Raw genomic sequence first — 11844 nt, 5'->3', positions numbered from 1 at the left:
GACACCCCTGTGTTCTGTCATTCTAATAGAGACCCATGAAGGACATAATTGTCTTTGTTGTTAATGAGCCATTGGATAGAAGATAATATTTAAAAACTCTTATTCAATTATAAATATCTTTTAATGGTTTATTCAACTCAAATTAGCAAACATTTATTGGATTAGTCACTGTGGTAGACATTAAAAGTAATAAAAATGAATAAAACATCGAGCTGAGAATGAGAGGCACCTGAAAGAAGGAAAGTAATTAATATTTTTTTAGCAGTCACTCTGTGACAGAGTTTTGCATATATTTTCTTATTAATTGTCATAACAGTTCTGAAGTATTATCCCTGTTTTGTGGAAGAAGAAACAGGCTAACAGCAATTAAGTGGCCTGCTGAAGGTCACAGAGTAGTTGGGGGTACAGCCAAGATTGAAACCCAGATCTGTTCAATATTAAAGTATATTCTCTTTTCATTGGACCATTCTATATGAATAATAGTCATTGACTCCTGGGAAAAAATATTTTTTATGAATGGCAATTTAATAGTTTACAGTTTAACAAATGAAACATAATGGTATGCAGTGATTACATATTTTTAAATAAATTTTAATTAGGAAATATTTTAAACATAGAAATTAGAAGGGCACCTGGCTGGCTCAGTCAGAAGAGCATGAGACTCTTAATCTGGGGGTCCTGAATTCCAGCCCTGCATTGGGTGTAGAGTTTACTTATAAAAAAAAAAAAAAAGGAAGTTAGAGACTGACACTTGTGTAGTTGTTGAGAGCCATCTTCTATATCCAGTCTTAATGTTGTGTATGTTTGAGTCAGACATTGGTTTAAAAATTTTTTTTAATGTTTATTTGTTTTTTGAGAAAGAGACAGAGCGCAAGCGGGGTGGGGAGGAGGGGGCAGAGAGAGAGGGAGAGACCCAGAATCTGAAGCTAAGCTGTCAACACAGAGCCCAACATGGAGCCCAAACCCACAGACCATGAGATCATGACCTGAGCTGAAGTCGAATGCTTCACCAACTGAGCCACCCAGGCGCCCCAAGTCAGACATTTTTAAAGAAATAAAACACTATATAGAAACAATTGAGACTTTCTGTCTCTCTTGATCCCTCCCATTCTCTTTTTTTCCTCTCCAGAGAAAACACTATTATGAATTTGATGTTTATTAGTTTTATGCATGATTCCTTACTTTTACTTATATATTTATGAATCCATAAATAATATATTGTTTTGCAGGGGCTTTAAATTATATTTTAATTGTATCCAAATAAGAACATGTTATTCTACAACTTGCTTTTTGTGAAAATAATTTTTGAGATTTATCCACAATGGATAGCTTTAATTCTTTATTCACTAAGTGCTGTGCAATATTCTATGAATGTATCAAAATTTATTTATTCATTTTCTTATAATTATACATTTAAACAAGATTCTGCCATGGTTCTGATTCAAAGATATCTGATGAACTTTCATCATAATACGGTAACTTATATATTTTAATAATAAAACTACAAAACTATCCATACTAACTTTTTATTTTCTTGATATAGATCATTCTAGAATCGAAGTATGGACATTTGGTAATACTGCCATTGAATACCTATACCACTGGGCACACATCTGTTTAACTCTCATGGAGCTAAGCCAAAAAGCAAGTAGTGCTATCGCACCCCCATTGCCCTCCAAAACAGACTCCTATGTGTATGCAAAAATGCCAAAGGAAAGCTTGCCGGGGAAATGCTAATGAACTGGTACTGTATTTTGGATATTTGTGTCATGTTCAGTTTTGTTTGTCAACTATACCTTCAATTGGAAAGGAGGACCGCATAGACATATTCTGCTCCTAGACATGACCTCAGCATTTTCTAAAACAAAAATGCTACCTAAGGAGAAATTCAATCTAAAAAATATCCAACTATAACCCAATGCGTGTTATGGAATATATTTTAAAGTTTCCTTTTAGTTTTAACTTGGTATCTGCCATGGGACTATTGTGGTTTGTTGGGTAGAATTATTTTAATTCCTTAAAGGTACAAAGTAAAGGCTGAGGATTTAGGGGGAAATGGCCATTTTTACATTAAAGGAGTACCAAGTAATAAAGATTTTAAGAAATGAACTGGGAATTGTTTTTCTAATTTTTCAGAGATTTAAATGAGCACCACATTTCCCCCCCTCCCAAACTATTACTCCCCCTCCCCACTTACTTTAACAACTTATTTCAATGAATAGAAATTCTTGTAAGAAAATGCCTATGACTCATGGAGAAAACACCTTTTTTTTTTTAAATAACAAAAACCTCTCAAGTTCAAGAACTGCAAAAAGAATTTATATTTATTTAAAGCTTATTACAGCAAACTTTACTGCTCTTCTGTGAGATTTCATCTTTGCAATAAGACAGCTGATGAGAATCCATTTTTAATAAAAATTTGGGAAATTAAACTTCATTTTCTTCATTTGGTTGACAAAATGTGATGTGTTCCAAACATCTTATAATTTGAGGTTGGAGGTCCCTTCTTAACCTTTTCTGATAAAGTGGCAGCAGTGTTATTACCAGTTCTCATCTCCTGGATGATTGCATGCCCAGTTCTAACCTATTTCATATTTGGAAGAGGACTTTTCAGGGCATTTGCAACAACATTTCTAGGAACAATGTTCTTGAAGATATTAAACTGATAGTCACATATCCTGATGGCTTCAGAACAAGCTTAGAGTTCACTGTGCATACAAATGGCATTTTAGGCAGCTAGGAGAGGACTTCTTTGCAGAATGCTATCTTATTAACCATTATCCCAGGAATTAAGTGAACTAAATGACATCTAGCTTGATGAGAACAGGTATCATACATGTGCCTGGAGTTTAACTTGTTTAAAGTATTTTCACACACAAGCTTATTTGATCCTCCCAATAACCTGTACGGTAGGTGGTCTAATACCATTATCCCCACTTTATAAGTGAGGACATAGGCTCCAATGAGTTACCTAGGTCACAGCAGTTAGGATAGATGGATGCTAGGTCCCCCTGTTTCTTACTAACTTTTGCCAGCACCTCAGACATCTCACTAACACTTTCAACCTTTATCAGGCTAATGATCATGCTATCAGTCTTTTAGAAACTACTTTAAAATTAAGTGGCCAGGGGTGCCTGGATGGCTGGTAGTTGAGTGTCCAACTTCAGCTCAAGTCATCATGTATTTTGTGAGTTTGAGCCACACATTGGGCTTGCTGCTGTTAGCACAGACCTTCTGTCCCCTTCTCTCTCTGTCCCTTCCCTGCTCACACACACAAATTCTCTCAAAAATAAATAAAACATTAAAAAATAAATAAGTAAAATTAAGCAACCAACAATAAAGATTAATTTGATTTATTTAATGATTATTCAAGTAAAATACTATCCCTTAAGACTAGTAGCCTACTTTTTTAGTGAAAAGGATGTTATTTATACTTGACAAAATTTACATACAGGTTTATATTTAAATCTATTAGTTGAATAGATTGATTTGAATAGTCTGAATATATTGCCTTACTTACAGTTACATATACTTCAGAAGCTTAGACTTGATTAGATTTTTTGTTAGCTTTCTTTACTGTAGCTTATAAGTAACATGGCCACTGCATGGTGTTGGCCATCCAGACCATTTTCCTTTTTTTTTTTTTTTAAGTTTATTTATTTTGAGAGAGAGACAGAGAGAGAGCATGAGTAGGGGAGGCACAGAGAAAGGGAGAGAGAGAATCCCAAGCAGGCTCTGTGCTCAGTGCAGCGACTGATACAGGGCTTGATCCCACAAACCGTGAGATCATGATCTGAGCTGAAATAAAGAGCCAGACACTTAGCCAACTGAGCCAAACCCCCCCCACCCCCGCTTTTTTTAAAGGAGACAGAAGGTTTTTGAATACACTGTAACGGAGCAGTGGCATGCAGGACAGCAAAGGCTAGACTGTCTGCCAGGAGGCAACGGTAGGGAGCTATAGTTATGAGGTGAAATGAGGAGGTATAGAAACCTATGGAATCTTCCTTTTTTGCTAACTGTGCCTGTTTGTAAGTAGCCCATTGGTCAGCTGGGGCCTATGGCTATTTTGCAGTGAGTCATTTAATGAGTCTGTTTGTATTCAGCCTGGTTGTCACTCTGGGCCCTTTTGCCTTACGCAGGTTTCCATTGCTCAAGCCAGTTGTGCAAAACAGCATTTACATTCCACCCTGACAGATCAATGACAAACCTTTGGTGTCTGGGTAGAGGTCTCACCTTCAGTAGGTGCTTCATGCTAGACAGGAGCGGTAAACTGTCTCTACTTAAACTTATGGGCTCATTAGGGATTCTGTGCAGTTATAGATCAGAGAGCATGGTATTATTTAATGTGCTGAAAGGAGATTGGAGTGAAATTCACTGGTGGCCAGGTCCATGGGATTTAGGGAGGGGGACCCTCTGATGGCATAGGCTGGAATCCTTGTTGAATCATCATTCCTATACATAATTGTTGGATTCACTCAGACATGTAGGAATGTATTTTGCCTGTAGATTAAGATGGTGGTTGGATCTGAGGGAACAAAGGAAAAGGGGGTGGGGGGAGAGGAGGAAGAAACAAGGCAGCTGAGAGTCAGCCAGCATCAGAAAAGAGTCCCAACCAAGTCCGTAATTTGTGCAGATTTGCCGTGGATGAGCTTTTGCTGCCAAATGTGCCACATAATGGGAAAAGAGACCTCAAGGGGATGGAGTGGGAGAGGAGAGGAAAGGGATCTTTGCCCTCACAGGCAAGAGCAGCCAGACCTGTTCGCCCTTGGACCTTCAGACCACACAGGGGAGCTGCCCTGGCCAGAGATCTCGAGTTGTGGAGAAGTACTAGGTTTTGACTGCCAAAGGGCTGAAAAGAGAAAGGTGAGGGAGGAAAGGATCCCTCTGGGAAATCCCTCACCCTTTCAGGAAAGGGCAGTCTGGCAGTTTCCCCCTGGGGCTTTGGATCCTCACCAAAAAGTGACCTCAGCCAAGGTCACCAGTTCCCTAAGGGCTATGAGAGATATCTACTGAGGGAAAGTCCTGAGAAATTCCTGGAGAATCCAGGGAGAGTCTGGGCCCAGCAGAGGTTCCTCATATGGGCCACAAAATGTTGGGTATCCAGATTGGGTGAAGAACGGTGGTGGGGGCAGTAAAAGAATTCACCCAAAGCAGAACCAAGGTCACAGAAGTTTACTGAATACACTGCAAGCGAGCAGCAGGCAAAACAGCAGAGGAGAGATTGTCTGCCCAGACCATTTCCTTTTCAATTATGGCTTCCCATGGTCCAGGAACAACTTAAGATTTCAAGACAATGATACTGGAATCTCATAAAAGTTCCTGTTGGCTCTTTTCACAGCTTTACTGAAATATAACTTACATGCTATATAATTCACCCACTTAACATGTGCAGTGCAATGGTTTTTAGTATATTCACAGAGTTGTGCAACCATTACAACAATCAATTTTAGAACATTTTCATCACCCCCATAAGAAACCCCATACCCATTAGTAGTCACTGTCCACTTCCCCCCAACCAAGCCCCAGGCAACTGTTCATTCGTCTTTTTCTGTGGATTTGCCTATTCTGGTCATTTCATATAAATGGAATCATACAATATGTGGTCTCTCGTGACTGACTTCCCATTCCCTCTTAATCGAAATATGTTTAAGCTATCAGCTACCCTTAACTTCCACAGACATCCCCAGTTTAGACCCAGAATATCTTTTGCAAGTAATTTAGGGAATTTTCATTCTTCTCATGTAGGTTTTATGCAATGCCACTCCCACCTAACCCCCCACCTTACATCATTAACTCTGTGTTCCTACTCTCCCCTGTATGATTTTATTATAAAGACCTCTCTCAGTAAATAATATCAATTAATTAAATATTGCCTACTTCTTTGTCCTTAGGCATGGTAATTATCCTCAGTGGCTGTTCCATCTCTTAGTCATTAGCTCCATTTTACCTCTCCTCAACCACCCCTTCCATAGACCACAACTAGCAGGGTACCACTTGGTGGCCATATTTTATTCTACGTGACCCCGACTCTCTAGACTCTCTTTTGAACTGGAGTTGACTCCCTGCCAAAGGGGGACCAATTTGTGAAATGGCCTAATATAGAAAGTAACCAAACCATGGATAATCCAAACTGGAAAACACCAATAGCAGCAGTGTCTAGAAGGACAGTAAGTGTTTAGAGAGGCCAAAAGTGTCACATCATGCCTTAAACAATTAAAAGGTACTGCCTTCCAGACATTACAAGTTGGCAGAAGCTGCTGGTAGTGAAATAGTTTAGAGAATGGGTAGTTGGTTAGGGACAAGAATGCACAAAAAGGCAGAGAGGGTACAAAAAGAAGCAGATACTGAAAGAGTAGGGCAGTAACATTAGTAACATTACTCTCAAAAGATTAAATGGGAAGATCCATTAGTTTGGGTGCTGAGGTCCCTATAGTTGCCTTGGATCCAATTCTAGTCAACTGTTCTGTTCTTGAGGTCTTATTTCTGGATGTCTAAGACTGTCAGAATTCTCTGTTGTGAAATAGTCAGGAGTATGGTAACGATGATACTATCTTTTATTGGTTTACTCTGCTTCTGTTCTTATACCTTCTTCAATTAAAGTTCCAAACTTGGGTTCAAAATGTTAGGAGCCTTCTCCATGTCTCTGATTCACTGTTGTTGGTACCACCATTGCTGCAAACTCGGCCAAGTGGTTGAAAAATTAGAACTCTGAAACAATGTATCAGAGAAATCAGACTTCTACCTTTAGGAAAAATCTCACAACTGCTTCATTACGACATCCCAAAGGCAATGGGAGAAGAGAGGATTCAATATACCAATTCAAAAGCTCACATTATATATAGGATATTGAGCCGGGTAATTTTGTGTAACTAATTCCCCATTCAGTCTCTTTAAGCAAGAGGCAAACAGTCTTGGCGGGGGGCATTTTTTTTTTTTTACCCTCTATTCTTTTTATTTTAAGCAAAATAACACATACTCATAATTTAAAGAGCCATCTTGTTATACAAGGTCATTTAAGACCAGAACATTTCCCAGCCCCACCTCACCCCGTTTTTCTTACTTTTGAGTCACCTACTTTCAATTCCTTTAGGTCAGGAATTAATAAACAGCCCAGGGCTAAATATGGCCAGTTGCCTAGTATGATAAAGTTTTATTAGAAAAGCCGTGCCCAGGGGTGCCTGGCTGGCTCAGTCCATAGAGCAAGTGACTCTTGATCTCAGGGTCATGAGTTTAAGCTCCACACGTGGTGTAGAGTTTACTTAAAATGAAGAAAGAAAAGGATGCCCATGTTGTTTATGACTGCTTTCACACTACAAGGGCATAGTTGAGTAGCTGCCATAGCTACTAAGACCCTAAGGCCCACAAAACCTAAATATTTACTATCTGACCCTTCGCAAAAAGTTTCCCAACCTCTATTTTGGCCTTGATTTTGACATGTACCTCCATATTGTGAAATAACATGCGGCGTGGCTACACCCCCCTCCCATTTAAGCAATATTTATTAACCTCCCAGTATGCATTACAATGATTCAGCTTCTTCTTCAGTGTGTGTGTCCATACACATACAAACATTTCCCATTCCTCCATCCTTTTCAATATATTACATTGTCATTTAAATTAGAATAGACTGATATTCAGCATTTGCATTATCATGACTATGTATGCTACTTAGGGCTTAGTTATGTAGTAAATTATAATTATTTTCCTTTTCTGAACATCTTTTCACTTTTCCTGGAGTTACTGTCAAAAAAACTTTTGGTGTCAATGTTAAGAGTGGCTGGGGTGATTATAATAATAACACACACAGTAGATTTCAGAGCAAATATTACCATGATAAAGAAGGTCATTTCAGAATGAGAAATAGGTCAATTAATTAAGAAGCCATGGCAATCTTAAATATGTATACATCTAATAACAGAGTTTCAAAGTATATGGAGCAAAAACTGAGAGAACTATAGGTCCATGGAGGCAGAAGTAGATAACTGGTTACCTAGAGTCAAAGGGTTTGGGCAAAAATGAGTGACTAATGTGTGTATGTTTTCTTTTTTGGGCACTAAAATTATTCTGAAATTGATTATGGTGATGGTAGCATAACTCCCTGAATATATTCAAAAACACTGAATTACACACTTTAAATTTATGAATTACAAGGTATGTGAATTGTATCTCTATAAAACTGTTTAAAAAAGAGTGGCTGTGGGTGCCTGGGTGGCTCAGTTGGTTAGGCATCTGACTCTTGATTTTGGTTCAGGTCATGATCTCAGGGTTGTGGGACTGAGCCCTGCACTGGGCTCTTCGCTGACAGCATGGGGCCTGCTTGGGATTCTCTCTCTCCCTCTCTGCCCCTCCCTTGCTCATGCTTTCTCTCTCTCTTAAAATAAATAAGCGTAAAAAAAAAAAGAATGGCTGTACTAGATAGAAATCTGATCTACATGGAAACGGTAAATGTGTACATAAACATATTTTTCTTATTTTAAAAATAGGTTTGAAAAACAATTGCTTGGGGTGACTGGGTGACTCAGTCAGTTAAGCATCCGGCTTCAGCTCAGGTCATGATCTCACTTTGTGTTAGTTCAAGCCCCATGCCAGACTCTGTGCTGACAGCTCAGAGTCTGGAGTCTGCTTCAGATTCTGCGTCTCCCTCTCTATGCTCCTCCCTCATTCATGCTCTGTCTCTCAAAAAAAAAAAATAAATAAATAAAAAATTTTTTTAAAAAAGGAAATAATTGCTTAAAGCAAAAATAACAATTTATTGTGTGCTTGTAACACAGGTAGAAGTAAAATGTGTGAAAATAATAACACAAAAATCTAAGTGAGGGAAAATGTAAGTATACTTTTGTAAGGTTTTCTTAACTATACATAAAGAGGTATATTCTCACTTGAAGACAGACAGATAAAGATGTATACAAGAAACCCTAAAGCAACACCTTAAACAAAATAAATAAGTCTGCCTAATAAGCATACAACATCATAAGCTGAAACATAAAAATTTCTTCATATGTAAAAATTTCTTGATTAATCCAAAAGAGGGCAAATAAAGCAGGGAGGGCTAGAGAACAAAGAACAGATAGGAAAATAGGAAAACCATAGTCATACTCATACTCACTCTAATTCAAATGTTCTAGGGGCACCTTGAGTGGCTCATTTAGTTTAGTGTCTGACTCTTGGTTTCAACTCAGGCCACGATTTTGCAATTCCTGAGTTCCAGCACTGTGCTGCCTGTGTGAAGCCTGCTTGGGATTCTCTCTCTCTCTCAGAATAAATAAACTTAAAAACAAAGGAAAGTGTTCTAAACATGCTAATAAAAGAAATGATCAGATTAAAAAAGCAAGACCCAAATACAGTATCTTGGATTGTAACTTGTTCTGCGAATATTCTGCAAGATGAGCAAACATTTCTAATAAACTTTAACTTGATAAATAAATGATGTCTTGCATATACGAGTGGTACAGGATCCAAAGGTCACATGATCACCACAAGTGAGCCAATGGTTCTTTTCTCTCTCTGCAGGATTGTGGGTGATCATCTCCCATGCTCAGATGCTCAGTCTCAGGCCATGGTGCTTGGCAGAAATCAGTGATTTTTCTGAACTCTGGAAGTGCCCACAACTGGCACTAGTGTATCTTTTGTCATTTCAAAGCACCTATGAGAGTAAGCTTAGGAATGCTTTGATTCATTCTAGGTTAGGCTGCATGCAGATATAGACACTTTCCTCTGCTGACTTATTGCCAGTTACATTAACTACAGTGTATGGGAATACAAATGGGTGCAGCCACTCTGAAAAACAGTATGGAGGTTCCTCAAAAAATTAAAAATAGAACTACGCTATAGCCCAGCAATACACTACTAGGCATTTATCCAAGGGATACAGGTGTGCTGTTTCAAAGGGGCATGTGTACCCCAATGTTTATAGCAGCACTATCAATAGCCAAAGTATGAAAAGAGCCCAAATGTCCATCGACAGATGAACAGATAAATAAGATGTGGTATGTGTATACACACACACACACACACACACACACACACAATGGAATATTACTCAGCGATCAAAAAGAATGAAATCTTGCCATGTGCAAGTATGTGGATGGAACTAGGGGGCACTATGCTAAGTGAAATTAATCAGAGAAAGAAATATTATACGACTTCGGTTATATGAGTAATTTAAGATACAAAACAGATCAACAGAAGGTAAGGGAAGCAAAAATAATATAAAAACAGGGAAGGGGACAAAACATAAGAGACTCTTAAACATAGAGAACAAACTGAGGGTTGCTGGAGGGGTTGTGGGTGGGGGGATGAGCTAAATGGGTAATAGGCATTAAGGAAGACACTTGTTGAGATGAGCACTAGGTGTTATACATAGGGGATGAATCACTGGAATCTACTCCTGAGATCATTATTGCACTATATGCTAACTAACTTGGATGCAAATTAAAATAATAAATAAATAAAATACAGTATATGACAAGTTAATTAATACTGTACTGTAGTCAACATCCATGTGAGCATGTACAATGGCCCCCATGCAGAAGATTCCATTGAGCAGTGATTCTGTTGATAGTGAAAGTCATCCTACACAGTAATCCTCCTCTCCTTTGTTTTCCTCACACCAGCCACAAAGGTTTTCTAAGGTATAAGAACAGGTTATTTATTTTTCTTTATATTTTGCATTCATTATTTTGTATTTTATTGCTATATTATAATCATTTTTATATGAGTATTTTGGGGTTGTGGAACAAATCATCTGAGTTTCCATTATTTATTATGGGGAAATTCGCTTTCATATACATGTGCTTTGGATTAAAAGCATGTTTCCAGAATGGATTATGCTCACAAACCAAGGCTTTACTGTATATACTATCAACATGAGATCTACTTTGTATATAAAGACACAGATTAAAATAGGTTAAAAGGATGGAAAAAGAGAAACTACGTTAACAATCAAAGCTGTCTATATTAATTTCAGATAAAGTACATAAAGAGAAATAAAAGAGAGGGTCGTTTCTTAATGGTATCGAGGTCAATGTAAGAGGACATAACAATTCTAAATGTTTACATACCTAATAATAGGATTTCAAAATAGGTGAAACAAAAACTGACAGAATTAAAAGGAGAAAGAGACAAATCCACAATTACAGTTGGAGATTTTAACATCCTTTTGTCTATAATTGAAAAGATCTCTTTGGCTCCTAGAAAACTAGTTTGGAATAGGCCAAGGGCTGATGGATGAACAGATGAGAAGCGACTAGAATTAAAAATATATATGTGTGTGTGTGTGTGTGTGTGTGTGTGTGTGTATCACATGTAATTTTGATTCCTATATCCAGTATTACCACGATGCTGTTATTAATAATTTGTATGAGTATAGGTCCTATATTAACATACAGATTTTCAAATGCCAATCACCCTGAGCCAGGTATACTCACACTGACCACCTCAGCGAAAAAATAAAAATCGACAGCTTTAGGGTAGTGTTTTTCAAGCTTGACCATCAAAGTTACCTGCAGGGCTCTGTAAAACTCAGATTGCTGGGCCCCATTCTGGAGTTTCAAATGCAGTAGGTCTGGTAAACGGCCAGAGAATTTGCTTTTTTAACATATTCCTAGTGATGCTCCCGGGATCACACTTTGGGAATTGCGGGCCTAGAATTTTGTCATTCCTTTCTTCCCAAAATGTCCACGCAGCCAATTGGTTTCCAAACAAAGCCAACGGCCCTAACACTTAGGGCCTCGCAACACGGAAGCAGCTCAAAAGAAGCATTTAGCCGCTTAGAAGGGTTTCAGGCCTCCCAGATCCGCGCGAGAGTGTACGTGATGACGTTGACGTCTGCGTGAGCGTCACGTC

At 38.3% G+C, this 11844-nt stretch overlaps 1 protein-coding gene and 1 long non-coding RNA gene across 3 annotated transcripts in view; one reads left to right on the top strand and one right to left on the bottom strand.

The window, feature by feature from the left end:
* EFCAB5 (EF-hand calcium binding domain 5) overlaps positions 1-2116 on the top strand; it is a 154487-nt gene extending 152371 nt beyond the window's left edge. For both annotated transcript variants that reach the window (XM_029928897.1, XM_029928896.1), the window contains one exon: positions 1544-2116. In XM_029928897.1, the coding sequence (XP_029784757.1) occupies positions 1544-1737 (194 nt within the window). In that variant the 3' untranslated portion in view covers positions 1738-2116. The remainder of the gene's footprint in view (positions 1-1543) is intronic.
* The window catches only part of LOC115282746, a 25657-nt gene extending 13884 nt beyond the window's left edge, over positions 1-11773 (bottom strand). Inside the window, exon 1 of the long non-coding RNA XR_003904732.1 lies at positions 11502-11773. This is a non-coding gene — a long non-coding RNA (uncharacterized LOC115282746). The remainder of the gene's footprint in view (positions 1-11501) is intronic.
* Between the last annotated feature and the right edge of the window lie 71 nt (positions 11774-11844).

Source organism: Suricata suricatta, chromosome 17 (genome assembly GCF_006229205.1).
Source record: "Suricata suricatta isolate VVHF042 chromosome 17, meerkat_22Aug2017_6uvM2_HiC, whole genome shotgun sequence".
NCBI classification, from domain to species: domain Eukaryota; kingdom Metazoa; phylum Chordata; class Mammalia; order Carnivora; family Herpestidae; genus Suricata; species Suricata suricatta.
The sequence above is the reverse complement of the archived record's forward strand: the minus strand, read 5'-3'. Positions and strand labels throughout refer to the sequence as shown.